Raw genomic sequence first — 18923 nt, forward strand, 5'->3', positions numbered from 1 at the left:
AGGTGATGCGAAATGAAAAAAGGAAAAAAGAAAAGAATCACAAAATACAAAACTTTTTTATAAAGCATTAGTTTAGTCTTTTAAAATCATTAATCGTGACTCATGAGTCGTGACTTTCACCCTACAACTGTGCGGTCGGACATTGCAAGTTTTTGTCTGTAGGCCTAGACGTAACTGTTCGTAAAACGTCTGTATTTATTTTATGTGTCCGTGTTTTGTATTTAAACTCTTGACAACCTTTTCGAAGTGACAGTGTTAAATGTTCTTGTACAAGATCTAATCTTGAGGACTTAAGCTCCTCGAAACGCGTCATCCATAAGGACTACAGTAACAGGATCACTCTGGCCAGTACTCAGGTAATTATTTTATACCTTTTATAGATTTTTTGTCCGGCCAGAGGCTTGGTAACATGATGGTCAGATATGAAGGATTCTACTGTACTGCAAAAAGAACCACTCAAAAGATTCAGTCAAATTCCTTTTTGACAGTAAAACATTTGCCAAATGAACAAGCAAACTAAAAGAGAATAAGATTGAAAAACAGCACATTGTATTCAGCATTATTTAGTAATCAGTAATTTAGGAAAAAAAGTAAAGTTGAGTTATCTTTTCAAGCTAATATAAAAAAATTGTCTAGGTGTTAACAAAGCTTTACTTTGTTTAAATTTTTGAAAATAAGTGATATTTTTAAGCTACACCCATTAACAAATCTAAATGGCTAATTGGTCTTCATAACTTCTTCAAAGACAAATTCATAAATTTAAATCAGTTATGAATGAAAATCATTTCTTACCTAGTGCTGAAGGATCCATGCTGCTTTGCATGCTACTGATCTCTGAAAAGTCAGTACCGGTATCTTGTTCTACAGACTCTGGTGTCAAGTTACGAGTTGATGTGTTCAAGTGAGGGAATAATCGACTCAAGGATCGACTCGTGGCACTTCTTGTCATCATCTTACTTTCTATCCAAGAAGCTTCTGGAATACTTCTACTCATCCTGTTCGGAATGCTCTTCCCTTCTAAAGGAACCTTGTTCGGTTCTTTATCCATATCCGATAGTTTAACAAAGCTGAAACTGTTTTCTAGTGGGGGTAGTTCAGTTTGGGAAATACTGTGATCCGGTGTCCTAGGAATATCACCGGACTTCTTCTCGCTGATATCATCAAAGTCTCCAGTCTTGTCACTGTCGTCTTTGGACAATTGACTGATGACATCTGTAGTAGGTGTGGTCAGCTCCAAGTCTTCACTGGTAGCATTAGCTACATTTGAAACGTCGCTGATAATAAACGTAGAATTGTTGACCCCAGTGTTGCTAGATTCATTTGAGGCGTTGCTGAAATCATCACTTCTGGTAATGGAAGCTACTTCATCGATCTTGTCAAATGATTCACAGATATCTACTATGTCGGATTTGGAATCCAGAGGGCTCTTGAGTTTGTGAGGTTTGTCCTTCCATTCGCTTTTAGCAATGACTTTTTGTAGTTCGGCACTTGGTTTTATCGACCCATGCCAGGAAGCCATCATACTTCTATTGTTGAAAGATCTCGAGACAGTATCATCAATTGAGGATGGCCCCGACTCATAACCTGTTGAATTGCTTGTAGAAGCTTTAACTGAAGATACACTGGAAGGTTTGGTTTCGTCATGCTCAACGTTGAACATCACTTCCAGAGATTTATTTACAGAGACACTGTGTGATCTCTTGTGTACTTTTATTGACGTTTCTTCACTCGGAGCTGCAGAGATGTTTACATTGTGAGAATCAAAATTCCAGGAGTGTCTTTGTGAGGTTGGTTGTAACCCTGAGGGTAAAGACTTCCGATGAGGAACAGGAGATGGCTCTGACTCAATACTAGCATGAGTGTTTTGTTTCTTATTTTTCTCTTCTGACTTTCCTTGACTACTAGATCTCCTCGAAACATGCAATTCCTTTTCTAAAGACATCCTTTCTTTTGTAGCATCAGAGGGTTCTGTCATTTCTAGACTCGATTCTGAACTGATTTCTGTCGATCTACTTCTAGCATCGCATTTCGGAAACACACCTGAAAATGTCCTCCTATGATTTCTCTTCTTGAAAACATGGGGAGAGTTTGTTTTGGAATTCCCATCACTTTCTCCGGTTTCACTTATGTCAATAAACATGGAAAATAGTTTCTTGTCTGGAGCAGCAGACTCCTTTTCTACGACTTTGTTATCTACAGCAGGACTGTTGAAGTCAACAAAAAACCCACAAGATGAACTATTTCCACTGAAGCTGCCATTACCTGATACCGGTTCTGCCCCGCATGTTGTTTTATCAATGTCACTCTGTTTGCTTGTGTTGTAATTGGAGCACCTGCTGCTACTGTTACTAGGGGTTTTATTTACTTTGTCATCAAGAGAAATGAAGAACCCCAATGAAGAATTCATTTTAGTAACCTTATCTGCATTCTCTGAATTTAAACTCGATACTGAGTCACTAAGATGCTTCTTTTTCATTCCTGGTGAAGTTTTATCTGAACTCATATCAACGATCCAAGACTCTGATAAAGCAACAGGAGGACTTGCTCTAGGTTTAACCTCTTTTTCTGTTTCAGTATCTATAACTGATCCTCCAGATACTATAGGTGCTAGTTCTGTCTTCCTCCGGTTCATAAGAGGACTGAAATATGGTTTTTCAGGCGATGACAGATCTTTCAATGATACACCGCCTGATATTATAGGAGTAGATTCTATCTTGTTTTGGATATGCTCTACACAGTTCTTGTATGGACTTGTCACATTTCCAAACCCATTTGATAGGGAAGTGTCATCCACTTGGTTCACATGGTGAGTCAATGAACCGTTTCCAACTTCAGTTACAATTTCTGGTTCAATTATTTGAGTGTTAATTTCAAACGGCAGTGAGTAATGATTGTAATCTTGTTTTGAACAATTACTGAACACGTTTTCTAAAGGTCCATCGTTATTGAGTGAATCTGGTGAGTGTAATTCATCTTCACATTTTCTAGAATCAAAACAATTTAGTTGAGATGGGAGTGACTTTGGAGTGTGCTTAGTAATATCGACTATGTTCACTGTAGCTTCAGTACCAATGGAGAATGTTGCAGTTTCGCCTGGAGTTATGCAATTTGTGTTTCCTTCACTTACACTTTTCTTAGATTTATCTTTATGTTTTTCACATTCGTTTCTTAGAACTGCAAGCCTTTCATCGTCTAATTCAAGTTCAAAAGTGTTTCGCCGAATAATACTAGCACGCCTTCTTTCAAAATCGCTGTCATAGTTGGATTTCTCTTCTTTTGCTGCATTATTTTCACTTTCCAATTTATTTGTTTCACAATAGTTAATAGTTTTAACGTCATTAGACTGATACTCGTCCACTTCGGAACCTGACCAAGAGGACTTATGATTATAATCTGGGTTTTCATAACCATTTAAGGAAACCGGATTTGATGGAGCGGGTGATATTTCGTTTTCATCCAATAAACTTGCAGCATCGATGAAACAGTTGGTCTTGACTCCTATTAGTTTGCCATCTTTGTTATCTAAGGCAGATAAGTCAGTTAAGGAAGAGTCCATCACAGTACTCTCATCACTACCCAGAAGATTCTCTTGTTCGTTTGTATTGTAATACTGTTCGTTCAAGTTAAATTGGTTGTTTACACTTCCCAAGTTATAATCTAAAGCGCAATCAGATTTCGGAAGCAGATTTACACTAGTTAAACTTGCTTTAGGTGTTACAGCTTTGTCGCCAAGAGAGACAAGAGCACTTGAATAATCATCAAGTTCCACAGCCCTTTTCCTTGCAAAATTGTCATCCTCTTTGTCAATGGCAGCCGGGAAAGTAGAATCCCAAGTCCCAGCATCAGATGACATGGATGATGACCTCGCAGATTGATCATTATCATGAGGTATGTCTTCACTTGTTGCAATTTCTGTTAAATCACCTCCATAGTTTTCTGAATTGGTATGATCTTTCGGGCTGCTTGCGGTCACATAGCCGGAAGAGGCAGGTTCCAAACACGAGTCAGGACCGATACTTTCCGCCTCCATTGTCTCGTCAATTTCTGCCTTAGCCTTGTTCATTACTGAGATGTCAATGAGGTTGCCATCACAAATATCACCTCTAAATCTGTCTTTCACATTTCTCTCACCAAAACCATCTGATTCTTTAAAGATTCTACTGGTGGTAAAATGCTTTATTTTATCCCTTCCATTCGCTTTGACATTCAACTTGAGTTCCAAACCTTTCGGACTTATGATACCTGAACAATTTTTAGGCAATTTCTGCGAAGTTCTATGCAGTGGGGAATGTAAAGTGAATGGTTTACTCTTCGGGGATTTTGATTCCTTAGAGATAATGGACTTGAAAGACTTAAAAAGCTGATCTTGTTCGGCTAGTTCCTTTTCCAAAATATCACCGGATTCCGGTCCGTAGACCTCATCGACGGTGACTAATGAATAGTACAGAGGCGAGGGCAAATACTTATTATCCGAAACAGCTAGAGAACTCAAACCACTGTCTGAAACACAGCGAGCATGTCCAAACTTGTAGCTAGCATTGGTAGGGGAAGTTTCAGGAGTGACATACACATCAGACTCTGGAGTTATAGCATCAACCTTTAACTTTTTCAATGCCGACAAGTATTCAACAATTGCTATTTCCTTTTCACGTATTGTGTTTTGGGTGTAGATTTCCCTGAAACAATAACAAAACATAAATAATATTATTTTATTATTTTACAAAACATAGCTACTAGGAAAATTAAACTCTTGTTCATATGCTATCATCACTATGTTAAACAATTTTAAAACTTTAACTTTATATGCCTTACAATTTTGAACAAATATGTAAGATACGGAAATAGGTAATGATTGTGAATAAAAGTTTTATCTTTATAAATTTTTAGGGTGTTTGCACAGCTAAATCTGCAGGAAATTAGCCATAGGTTTTTTGGCTGAAATTATCAAACAGCTGACAGAGCAGTATAGTCCCCGGGTGGTTCTTGATATGTAGTATCTTTGCAGTTAAACAGTTGTATTTAACAGGAATCAGTAGCCCCATAAATGTCGCTACATATAATGTTAAATCAATGGCGTAATATGTGTATGTTTAAATCAACGATTATGATACACTCAAACCTAGCATAAAGTGGGCTGACTAATGATTTAAATCATGCATTCGTGCACACACAACAACACTAAACAACAATAACAACTAACATCAAGAAGAGGTAATAAATCAACAGAGAAAACTATCCATGCTCTAGTTTGGAAAAAAAATATTAGTTTGCTCACAAAGCTGTGAAGGCTAGAGGATTAGGCACACTTGTAGCAGACTATTTACCTACCACGGCTGTAAATTAATCACAAGGCTTACATTCACTACTTTTTCAATTTTAACAATTTATAATTTTTGAACTCAGCTTTTTCATTGTTTTGGCAAATAAAGGAGTCGAAAAACAAATTACGATTATGTTAGTCTCAAAACTGCTTCCTAGGTATCGCAACTCAGCAGAGATGACATGTCAGGTGCTGCTAACCTTCCAAGTGTTTGGTTGGTTTTTTGTTGGGCATCCAAAAACAGTGGGCAGGAAAACACAGTGAATTCATTTGAGCTGTTGCGCAAAATACTGTGGACACCCAACCGATTAAAACAACCTAAAAATAGTCTTAGAGGTATCAAATAAACGGCATGCTACATAACAGGCTATACAAATAAAATCCCAAAGACTACTGGCACAATATACTCAGATACCTGACGAAAGACTCAATGGAAAACTGGTCAACTTTCCCCAAAACAACCACAGACTGTGTTGGACAGTAGTGGGAGCAAAGTTCAGAGAAGAATCTTGGAGCTCTCGACTTCAAAAAACTACTGTGTGTTCTTATACACCCGTAGTCGAATGTGATTTCCAAATCAGTATATAGGGACTCAGAATAAATCCTAAAAATTACTCGAGCTAAGTAAAACTTGTCTGAAAACGATTTAGAGTAATTTACTTCCAAAAAAGTACCTAAAACCCTATATAGCTTTTATTAACGATTATTTGAACATGATATTACAGTAATTATGCTACCTTTTCAAATTTCAAAATAGAACTCCAGTGAGGACAGTTTTTAGAGCATCAACTTGATCTAGGTAGGAATATTTATCAGATAGGCCAATGTGAACAACTCAATCATTTTGAGTAAGCTATTTTTTTTCTATACAGATTAACTTGTCATTTAAAGACTATGACCTTGGTTTCACCATTGTCTATGATCACTATTGAATTCCAACTACCTAACTAAAAAGTCTAAGTAATTAAGAAAAACACTAACAAACTATGGCTGTATCTAAGAAATGTCACTATTGACTATAGAACCCTGATACCTAAACTCAAAACTAATGCTAATGTTTCATTAGACTTGAACCCACGAACAACTGAAGTAGCATTCACTAAACGTTCAATTAAAACTATTTGTGATTATATTTAAAACTTGTTTTATTAAATTATGGATTATTGGTGCTTCAAAGATGAAGTATAATAATGGTAAAAATAGGAAAATTCAAAATAAATTTTGTGGGGCTCAAAGGATTAAGTCCAACCATTTTGTAGAAGTTTATATTGGGCCAGAATAACATTGACTTACTTTTTACAATCGCCTCTGAGCTGAGCTTGGAGTTTCTCGTTCAAGACACCCAACTCAGCTGTAGATCTTTTAGTAGAGGGGAGAAAGGGGGGAAGGGGGGATGTAGAGTTGATTTTTTCTGCCATTAGTCATGACTGGACAATTTATTATCCTTCTTTTTCCTCGAACACTGGAATCCACTGTAAATAAAAAAAACATTAGTCCAAGCTATTCTTAGAACACTATATTAATTTTGTCAAGTATTTTAAATGCCCCTAAAATTGTAGAACAGACTTAGGATTAATTGACGAGAGTTCTTCACTACGCAAATTATTGTTAACACGATATTGACTAGGTGTATAGGCTACTATTTTGGTCAGCTTACGGTATTTATTTCAAACAGTACTTCACAAGCTAGACTTAACTGATACATATTGGCTTGCATTCCAACCCTAAGCTATACAGGCTAACTAGGATAATAACAGTCTTTTTAGAGAATTTCCCATATAGCCTAGAGAAAATAAGTTATTGCTATTGGTCTCATGGTAAGAGCTAAAACCAGGAACAATTTACTTTTTTGTTTTGATGTCCCTAGAGGCAGAATACACAATCCGGTCAAATTGAACAGGGTTTTATGGGGTGAGAATTAGGCCATTTTATAGTAAGTTAGGCCATTTTGAAATGAGGTTGTACGACTAATGGGTTATGGAGAAAAATCACATGTTATTCTTAAGGAGAGTTAGCAAAGTGTTACTAAGTAGGGTAGTCTGCTTTTTTATGGTATAACTTGGTATTCTCATCAAATTTGGCAAACTTATGGTAGGTACTTAATTCATCCTATGCAAAAATTATATTTTACTAAGCCCTGAAAACGCACCTCATTACCTTTTCTGTCAAACCTAAGTCTCATTTAACCTTAATGTTAGGTTATTTAAATATGGAAGGAATCTGGCATACTTAAGGAAATGTGTAAATTAAAATCCAATCAATATCAATCTAATCAATTTCCGAATAGAAGTTTGCTTCATCTGCAGTAGTGATGTGGGCCGGGAATATTTGATTGCTAATCAAAGATTCCCAAAAATAGATTATTCCGTATAGGGAAAATTCGCTAATTGGGAATTTATGAAAATTTTAAATGTTTTAAACTTATAAACAGTTAAAAAAAATTAAGCATTATTTGAATCTAATGACTCCATCCATCTAAGTCTCTGTGATCTAAGCAAGGCGTTCAACGTGGGCTCCCATGACATCCTCCTCGCCAAGCTCGTGAAGTATGGCATCACTGGAGAGTGGTCCACAAATCACTAGCAAACTAGGCCCTACCTACTTGGAAAAAAGGAAACAAATTGTTTCGCTGCATGGAGCTTCCTCCAGCAGCAAGGAAATGCACCATGGTGTGGTGTGCCCCAAGGTTTGATTCTGGGTCCTGCCCTGTTCGTAATAATAATAAACGATCTGTCCCTTAACAGGCGCTTGCTGCTCTTCGCAGATGACACATCGTTACTGATCAGGCACAGCACCTGAAGGACATACCAACAGAGGCAGCATTTCTAGCCTATTGAATGAAAGCCAATGAATGGTTTGTGCTAAACTGTCTCAAAATCAATTATGACAAGACACAGTCTATCATGTGACCCTCAAATAGGGTATTGTAGACGAGGTGGTCAAACTGTTAAGGTTCTGGGTTGACTTCAAACTAAACTGGGTACTTTCCTGTTAAAGGGAACATTCATTATTATCGATGATTTTTTCTCGATATATCGATATTAACAAATTGAAACATCATTGTGGTGCGAGTAGCCTCCGGATTGCGAATAATAACTATGATAGTGGTTTAGATACCTTATTCTTGCAATCCGATTGTTGTCTTCACAACTAGTTTCAACCTGCTAGGAGGTCATCATCAGGTGAGTACAATGATGAAATTACTTCATATGAAGGTCGTCAGTAACAGTTTTTTTACATTCATACAAACACACGACGAATAAACACATAGTGCGCACACATATACGGTCGATAAAAACATCGAACTCGACAAGCGGACCCGTGTTGAGAATGCGGAAGTTGCGTCTAGACTGTAGGGTAAACAGCTGGTCAAGCATCACGCACATTTTCTTATCGCTCGTTGGTTCCATTCCCATTGTCTCTGCTCTCCCCTTCCCTCTCCAGTATTTCTATTGCAGTGTTGTATATGACGTTTGAATTAAAATAAAGTTGGTCGTTTAAAACATTATCCATGTCTGATTTGACGGCTCTATATATCTCGAACTAAACTTAAATATGAAAAAAATGGTGTTTACAAAATCAACTGTTCAGATTGTAATAAATATTACATAGGCCAAACTTCCCGCTCTTTCTCCAAACGCTTTAAGGAGCACATACCAAAGAAGACCACCTCAAAACAAACTTCAACCTTTGCCGAACATTTAGTTTCTCATCAACATAATTACAGCAGCATTAATGAAAACATGGAAATTTTACATACGTCACAGGACAAGTTTGAAATTAACACCCTGGAAGAATTCGAGATATATAGAGCCGTCAAATCAGACATGGATAATGTTTTAAACGACCAACTTTATTTTAATTCAAACGTCATATACAACACTGCAATAGAAATACTGGAGAGGGAAGGGGAGGGCAGAGACAATGGGAATGGAACCGACGAGCGATAAGAAAATGTGCGTGATGCTTGACCAGCTGTTTACCCTACAGTCTAGACGCAACTTCCGCATTCTCAACACGGGTCCGCTTGTCGAGTTAAATGTTTTTATCGACCATATATGTGTGCGCACTATGTGTTTATTCGTCCTGTGTTTGTATGAATGTAAAAAAACTGTTACTGACGACCTTCATATGAAGTAATTTCATCATTGTACTCACCTGATGATGACCTCCTAGCAGGTTGAAACTAGTTGTGAAGACAACAATCGGATTGCAAGAATAAGGTATTTAAACCACTATCATAGTAAATTGAAACATATCAGCTGACAACAACGATAATATTGTTCGGTATCAACAAACAATAATAAAATGAAACTGTTCTAAAAAAAATAACCTAACATAACTAACCAAACTTGCTGTAACATTTAAAAATTCCGTGTTTACCTTGCCTTTTCTGTTATCAAAAGGAATTTGAAATGAAATGAAATGAAATGAAATTAAATGAAATATTACTTTATTATCACAAAACATTTCACAGATCCAGCGTTTAGCTGGTGAAACAGGTGATATTGTCAGAGATCTTAAACACTAAGTTACATAACAAAACTAAAATCCACATAGCTTAAACTAAAATATATTTACTTATCATTTAAATAATCGGAAATATTATAATAATTTTTCTGTAAAAGGTATCGTTTGAAATCATTTTTAAATTTTGAAATACTGTTAATTTCTTTGAAATTAGTGGGTAGACTGTTGTAAAGCCTTAATCCCATATAATAAGGAGATCTTTCATATAAACAAAGGCGATGTCTTGGATATTGAAAATTTTTTGAGCGTGTAAGATATGGATGACTGATTTGTTTATCATTGTACATTTGATAATTAATTTTAAAATTCACCATCATTTTAAATATATAAAGTGAAGGCAAAGTTAATATCTCATATTTAGCAAATAAAGCTCTGCATGAGGTTCTTTTAGGCATAAATGATAAAATCCTTATAAATTTCTTCTGAATTTTGAAAACTGCTTTAGAATAAGAAGTTGCTCCCCATAATTCAATCCCGTATTGCAAGACAGAAAAGAACATTGCATAGTACACTGTGAGTTTAGTTTTTAAATCTATTACATTTCTCAAAACATACATTTGAAAGCAAGCCGTATTTAATTTACCAACTACCATTTTTATGTGTGTTTTCCATGTTAAATTCTTATCGATATCTAAACCCAAAAATTTTGCATTTTCAGTAAAGGATATAATATTATTATCATAAGATAATTCAACAGTGGAGTTTTGCCTATTCTGAATTGTTTGAAATAACATCACCTGTGTTTTAGAATTATTAAGTTTTAGCCCGTTGGCTGTAAACCAATTAGATAAACTAAGAATAGAAAGACTGATTTCTTGTTTAAGATTTTGCAAATTATTTGATTTAACTATTGCTGTAGTGTCATCAGCATATAAGATAAGGTTAGACGATACATTTCGAGGTAAGTCATTTATAAATATTAAAAATAGCAAGGGGCCTAGTATTGACCCTTGCGGAACCCCACATTTAGTGTTAAGCCACTGTGAAATACATTTTTTACCATTTTTTACGATTATTGTTCTTTGATGTCTGTTAGTCAAATATGAATGCATCCAAGACAGAGCCATGTCAGAAAATTCATAATATTTAAGTTTACTCATTAATATATTGTAATTTACACAATCAAATGCCTTGGATAGATCACAGAACACCGCAGCTGTGCTCTGAGACCCATCCAAGCCATCAGAAACCTGATTTATGAAATCTGAGACAGCAGATATAGTGTTTTTCCCAGATCTAAAACCATATTGTTTATTGGTAAATAAATCATTATTTTCGAAATATGAATAGATTTGGTTGTAAGCAATTTTTTCAAAGATTTTAGACAAAGATGGGAGTATTGAAATAGGACGATAGTTATCAGGGTCCATTACTAAGCCTTTTTTGAAAAGTGGTTTCAGCTCAGCATTTTTTAATTGATAGGGAAAAATTCCTTCATCAAAACATTGATTGATTACTAGACACAGAGGCTCTGCAATATGGTTTATGACATTTTTAATTAATTCAATAGGAATTTCATCCCATCCAGAAGATTTTTTATTTTTTAAATTTCTAACGGTTTTTTTAATTTCTAAAATCGATACATGTCTGAACTGAAATTTCATTCTTATATTATTAGGCCTACTAGTATTATTAATAAAATTAGTTGCAGTGTGTAAGCAAGGCATACAATTTATATTTTTGTAAATGTTACAAAATTTATCATTGAGAAAATTAACCACATTTTGTCCATCTTTTAATTGCTTGTCTCCGACACACAAATCAGGGAAATCCAAATGATTGGAATTCAGGACTCCAAGTTCAGACTTCACAACATTCCACACCGCTTTGCTCTTATTATCTGAAGATGATATAACTTTACAATTAAACATTTTCCTAGCCTTATCGCAAACAGCTTTAAATATTTTTCTATAGTTTTTGTAATACTTTTTAAAATTAACATCTTGAACCGTTTTGGCAATAGTGCTTAGTTCTCTTTTTCTCTGACTTGATATTTTAATACCTTTCGTCACCCAGCTTTTCCTATATTTATTTTTGGGTGGTTTGTTAGTGTAAAATTTAAGAGGGAAACATTTATCAAAATTTACTAACAACTGATTGAAAAAATGGTTAAAATTAGTTTGAGCATCTTGTTGAGGCAATGTATTCCAATTAACTCCTGATATGTGTTGATAAAAAAGCGCTTTATTTTGTTTTGAAAATAATCTTTTTTTGTACTGTATTTTTTTGCAAAGTGCAGTATTTCTTGAAATTTCAATAAAAAGTGCCCTGTGATCCGAAACACCTAGTTCAAGGTTCATTTTAGATCTTATATTCTGGTTAAAAACAAAGTTGTCATTAGTTAAAATATTGTCAATGCATGAGCTTGTATTTATAGTTATTCTAGTTGGAGAACGAAAATTAATTGTAAAACCGTACATGCTGATTAAATTTAAAAACCTAGTTTTATGGCTGGGTGAGCTACAGGTTTCTAAAATATCTATATTAAAATCTCCTGCTATACAAATCTGATAAGTTTTTACATATTTTTGTAGCTTAGAAAGTAGCAATTCTAATTTATCTATAAATATTATAAAATTATTCTCATATGGAGTTCTATAAATTGAAACAATAATAACATTCAAAATAGGTATTTCAATACTACAAACTTCAAAAATACTTTCTTCATTGTATATATATATAAATCTGTCATTTCTTTAAAAACATAATCAAGTTTCAAAAGTATGCATGAACCTCCCCTTGCAATTGAGCTTCTACAATAATAAGCAGCTAACTTATATTTGTTTAGACTTGATAACAAATTTATTTGATTATCCTGTAAACAATGCTCATTCAAACACACTACATCAACATTTGAATCATCCAAAAATAAGTGTATATCATGCAGTTTTTTCTCCAGACCACCCTGAATATTCAAGTGCATGATAAATGCATTTTTCTTATTTGCACAAAAGGTTTGACCATATTCCCACTTAACACATTTTTTATACAGATCAAAATGACACTCTTTGCAATTTACACAGTAGTTATCTTGGTCTAAAAGGCTTACATTAGAGGATTTAGAGGATTTATCAGCATTTAAAAAAGATGAATTTTTATCAACATTTAAAGGAATTATTTCTCTGGGGTAAGATAAATTTTCTTCAATTTCTCTTTGTTTAGTAGTTAATGTATGGATTGAATTGGATTCTTTTGGAAACTCTGGATAAGTTTTAACACATGATATACTCTTATACTTAAAGCTAACCCCCTTCAAATTTGATGACAAATTGGTATTCATAAAAAACTACTATTATTTAAAGACATTTGACATGGTGGAACTTGAATATTTACACTATTTACACTCTCTAATGCGCCACTGCTCTGCTTTTTAACACTTCCCGGAAGCTTGACCACTTCACTAAACTGAAGATCACCAGGAGTGAGTCACTGGTGACTGGCAGGGTTACTAGTGGAGGTTGGGCTGTTGTGAGTCGGCTTAGGTGAAGTTCTTTGGTCTAGTGTCGATCTATTGGAAACTGATGCAGATGATTCCAAGTGAAGCTCGCTGATAGGGGAAGACTGTTGGGTGTGATAGACATCAATAATTTGTTGTAGACGTTTCAGAAAATAGTTATAGGGTACACCGTTGTATAAAAGCCTATTTGAGTTTTGATAATAGCAGATAATATTTACAATTGCTCCAGTATTTTTTTGAAATCTTATTAAGTTTTGTATAAAGTGATCTGGCCATATTTGATCTCTAACGCAACCCATTGCTGAACATATAAGTATCTTAAGCTGTCTTTTTTTAAATTCATTTGTCAGTTGTTCAAAAGCACAGTCGTAGTCAAATTTTGTAGGTTTCAAAAAATATTTAGTTTTTGTAATGAGACTAAATATGCTTGCTCCTTTATTCACCTTTTGATATGCCAAGTGACTGCTAAGGCAATTTGAAAGGAGGGGCTTGCCAAATTGATTCCGGAAGGTAACCGCAACCCCAGCACTCATACTCCTCTCACTATCTAGGTCAGCTGATATTGTATGCGCAAAACCCACAGTCTCGTTGTTCTGAAATCCACTATTATAATCCACTGAAATCCACTACTGAAATCCACTGAAATATACTATTTTTAAATAGTACAACAAGTTTGGTTGGTTATGTTAGGTTAGCTTAGAACATTTTCATTTCTTAATCCATATAACAGTCTATTTTAGCCTAAACAAGATCAGTTGTCAATTTGTAATGGACCAGAAAACAAAAATATCGATATATCGAGAAAAAATAATCCATAATAATGAATGTTCCCTTTAACAGGAAAGTACCCTAAACTGGAATTATCACATGTTGAGAAGGTGTGTGTTAGGCTTAGCAGAATTTATCTAATAAGAAGGCTAAAGCACGAGATCACACGCCCATACCTGATCATCATATACCAAGCATTATTCCACCATATCAACTATGGCTTGGTGGTATCGGGTCATAGCCACGTAGTTTAGATTGTGCTGCTGCTGCAGAAGACGACTCTAAGACTGGTAACATCTTCCGGCCCTACTGACCATTCCTGCCTATCTTTGAAGAACTTTGCATCTTATCAGTTTACAACCAGTAACTTATATATTCAAAATCTTAGTCTTTATGAGAATCAATTTAACTAACTTCTCAACCAGAAGCAACTATGGGACCCGAGGGCTGGTGACCTTGACCTACCTTGTTGTCGGCTTCATTACACACTTCAGTCATACCTCTCAATAGCGATAAAAGTAATCAACACGCAACCAATAAATATCCGAGCTCTAGACCCAAAGAAAAATAAATCCGCTCTTCGCAGAGCCTACTTAGCAGAGGCCCTTGTATTCAAGAAGAGCCACTCGCCTTCCCCAAAAAGTCACATCCGTCAGTTCAGTTTAATTGTATATCTACCTATCTTAAATAATTTGTTTGTATTGTCTTCTATAATCACGCAACGTATCCAACTTTTGTTGGTAAAGGATGAAGGGATCAAGTATTTCAAGGAGGCTAAGTATTTCATGGACTGGATAAGGTAGGCCTATTCAAGTGCTCTACAGAGCCACACATTAGACGTACCGATAAGTTATTAAGGACTCTAAAATTATTAATGGTAGGCCATAGTTAGTGAATCAGAATCAATATTTTATTCCATTAGACATGTACATGCATTAGGATACGTCAATAAAGTTGAATACATGCTGCAAAAACACAAGTCAAAGATAAATTACAGTATGGTACATAACAAATAAGGCATAAACAAAAAAATCAAATAGATACAAAGGTCATTTAGATGGCACAGTGAAGACTACGGTATACTTATAGAAAAAAAAGATACAAGATATAATTTAGTGAAAAAAATAAATACTTAGAACAAGGCAGTGACTAGATTATGATTTCTTTGGTTGAACATTCAAAAAATTCTCCCAGCAAATCAATTCAAAGCAACAAAGCATTCAATTTTCTCCATAAAAAGGGTGTACAGTCAGCCACAGAAGAATTTTATTTTTGAAGGCTTTGTTGTTTAGTAACAGTATTGGGGAGTTTATTTAGACATTTGAGTCCCAGTATTTCATAATAAGATTTCATTTTTTGAAGTCTAACATAAGGGATGTCAATTTTACCTCTATTCCTAGTATTAACCCTCCGAGTGTCCATAGTTTAGGCCTTAATGTCCGCCTATTTTTGGCACATTTGCAAGGTTTTATTAAAACGGATCTGAGAAGCTTAAAACAATGTTAATTCTACTGTTCTATATACCATTTTGTTTGGAAAATCACGGGCTTCAATATTATACATAAAACATAAGGAACATTTGTTTCAAAAAAATTTTTTAGGTAAAAAATAAATTTTGGAAAATTTTCAAAAAAAAATAAGTTTGCGCTCAATGAAATTGTATAAATTATAGGCCTATAAATATTTGAAAATAGCCACTTTGTTCTAAATTTTATGAGGATTACAAATATATAATAATATAAGGAAGTAGATTTTCAAATAAATAAGTTATGGGCAAAAAACAGATTCCAGTACATAGCGTTTAGCTAAGAATGCATAGCTTAACCAAAGCTAGGAATCTGGCTGATAATTTACATCAATATCACTACCTACTTCTTCAGGATCATCAACCAGCCCTTCAAAATCACTTAAATCTTCTTATAATGCACCATGTATATCACTACTTTTGATTTTTAACACTAAAACAATGATAAACGTAATAAAACACATCAGTCATCGGTCCAAGGTTAACCTAGCTGTTTACAAATATGCACGTCAGCTGTCTGCTACATTATTTTCGGAACTAAAATGAATAGCACTTAGAGAGAGACCTCCGGAGAAAGCTCTGAATCTAACAAAAAGAACGATACCTAACTCGATCCAGTTCAATCCGATTCAGTCAGTCATAGAGCCTTTGCCGTAAACGATGTTCGTGTGTCGAAAAATCGACAAGTGACACTACACAAAGTGTGTCGTGAGTCGATTTCTCGACAAGTGACGCTCGGAGGGTTAAACTTGTGTACATCACCCCTAAGAGTGTGGGATTTCAGGTTCTTAAAACTAGTCAACAAAATGTTAGGGGCCTATATAAAATTAACAACAGTCAAAATCATAAAATCTACAAAAATTGGTCTGCAGTGTTCCTTGTGATTGGCATTTGCCATGATCCTGATCACATTTTTTTGTATTAAAAGAACATCAGTGATGTAAGGGCTGCTGCCCCAAAAGATTATTCCATAATTAAGGGCTGATTGGAAAAGTGCAAAATAGGCAGTTTTTATATAGTCAAAAGGAACAACATCATTGAGTTTTCTGAAAAGAAATGTCAATCTACTTAGTCTAGTACAGAGATGTTCAACATGATATGACCATGACAGGAGTTGATCCACATAAACACCCAAAAACTTAACAACTTTGACCTTATCACATTGTGCTTCAGGAATTTTACGAAGTCCAAAGACAACAGTTTGGATTTTCTCATTGTTTAACAGAAAGCTATTCACAGAGAACCATTCTGCTGCTACCTTAACTGAGTTTTTTGCCTCAAGCTCAAGAGATTCTAAATCTCTGCTGTGTGTAAGCAAAGTTGTGTCATCAGCATAAAGGTATGTGTTACATTTGAGACTGGATGGAAGATCATTTATTGAGATTAAGAATAGCAGAGGAGTGTATACCATAATGCAAACAAGTGAGCCTAATGAGGTTACAAGACCCTGTAATAAGTTACCAAGGAAGATTTGAATTTTTCAACTTTCTTGCTAGGCCTATCAGGTATATTTACAAGTCTAATGTAGACCATAGGTTCAATCTAAGTAACATGTGTAAGATAATGATTAAAACTATGTTACATTTTAAGGTAGCTTAGCTCCATTCTATCTCTTATAATAGTGTCATTATGAGTAACTTAGGCTTGCCTCTAAAACACTGTCAAATAGGTACCTACCTACTTACATTGCAATGATCTTAAACCAAACTCGTTCATCACAAAGTCATTTTAGCGCTTGAAGACTGTTTGAATAATAAATTAAGTAACTCCTTATCGAAACTTCTCGCAAATAAAATAATAGACAATAATAATCTTCTTTACTTCAGAAGTCCCGAAAATTAATACTCTACACTTGACTTGACAGCCAGCCCTAGACACTAGACAGTAGTTTTAGTAGTAGTAGAGTAGACAGACACAGTGAGAGTAAAACGAGTTGAAACAAGTAGAAACAGACAGACTGGCATAGTAATCTGTTCGATGAGTCATTGGTTATAGAGCAATGCAACCGTGATGTTTTTTGTTTGTTTATTGGTCAACGGTCAGTGTAATTAACAGAGATAACTATACATAAATATGATAATCATTACAAACACAACAAATAAGGCAAATCAAGCTTAAGACATGTCATGTTATTAATATTATAATCTACGGAAAGTAAATATAATAAACGTGGGGTTTATTAAGGGGGGTTCATAAGGGGCTTATAACACTATATTTACGCTTATACTGTTACTCACAAGACGGTAAATATACAAAATAAACGGTATCAGCATTCTGACACATACTTTCTCCCATAAGTTTGTCAAAAACTTATGAAACATCATGAAATTGTCAAAAACCTTTATCATGTGTAAGTGGTGAGAGTAGATAACTGTATACGCAAATGAGATTTGTAAACTTTTGTTCAGAATTTAAAGGATTATAACATGCTAAATTTTTTTTCAAAATCGTTCGGGCCAATTTTGAGGTAATCCGATTTTTCTGTTATTTTAAGGGGGTTTTATGGTAAAATGACATAATTTACAATAACTTTTGAACCATAATTTTTACAGAAATGTGATTTGTACCATTTTGTTCAGAATATAAAGGACTATAACATACTAAATTTTTATCAAAATCGTTCGGGCCGTTTTCGAGAAAATCTGTTTTTTCCGGTTTTTTATGGGTTTTTATGGGAAAATTCCCATTAAAAATCAAAATTTCAAAAAAATGAAAAAAACGCCTGGAGATACCATGGATTAGAACCTACATACCAAATTTCATCGAAATCGGACCACAGGTGTGGTCTCTAGCTCTGTACACATCCAGACACACAGACACACACACACACACACACACACACACACACACACACACACACAGACATCACTTCGAAAACCACTTTTTTAGGTCCAGGGGGACCCAAAACGAATATATCCACTCAAAACTCAAACTCGAAAATTTTGACGAAAACAATACTTTCTCCATATACTATGGTATAGGGGGAGAAAGTAAAAGATGGTAAGTGGTGATCGATTTCGATTGGACACTCCGATCATCATCAGACCCATCACATATTAACAGTATGTGTATGATGTGTATATACAGGTGAATTACATTCCAAATAAGATACTTATCTACACATCATCTACAGGTACGGTATTTACTCAGGGGAGGTATAGAAGAGGCTACGATGACAGCTGAGGGCTTCTTATTAGCTGAGGGAACGCCATTACCGTAACAAAACGTTCGGTAGCCATCGGCCTCGGTGGTCTAATGGTTAGCGTGCAGGGCTGGTATACTGTAGGTCCCGGGTTCGAATCCCGCTAGTAGCATTAACTTTT

At 34.9% G+C, this 18923-nt stretch overlaps 1 protein-coding gene across 2 annotated transcripts in view; it reads right to left on the bottom strand.

Annotated features, from left to right (window-relative positions):
- Window positions 1-17380, bottom strand: part of LOC128994331 (uncharacterized) — a 29674-nt gene extending 12294 nt beyond the window's left edge. The window contains exons 1-4 of one of the 2 annotated variants that reach the window (XM_054418792.1): window positions 17278-17380; window positions 6614-6792; window positions 5736-5924; window positions 793-4676 (exon numbers count right to left, since the gene is read on the bottom strand). In XM_054418792.1, the coding sequence (XP_054274767.1) occupies window positions 793-4676; window positions 5736-5924; window positions 6614-6738 (4198 nt within the window). In that variant the 5' untranslated portion in view covers window positions 6739-6792; window positions 17278-17380. The remainder of the gene's footprint in view (window positions 1-792; window positions 4677-5735; window positions 5925-6613; window positions 6793-17277) is intronic. The other variant, XM_054418793.1, reaches the window with a different exon arrangement.
- Window positions 17381-18923: the final 1543 nt, after the last annotated feature.

This window comes from Macrosteles quadrilineatus, unplaced genomic scaffold (genome assembly GCF_028750875.1).
Source record: "Macrosteles quadrilineatus isolate MER2022 unplaced genomic scaffold, UCM_ALF_1.0 Scaffold_5__1_contigs__length_97177068, whole genome shotgun sequence".
Classification (NCBI taxonomy): Eukaryota; Metazoa; Arthropoda; class Insecta; order Hemiptera; family Cicadellidae; genus Macrosteles; species Macrosteles quadrilineatus.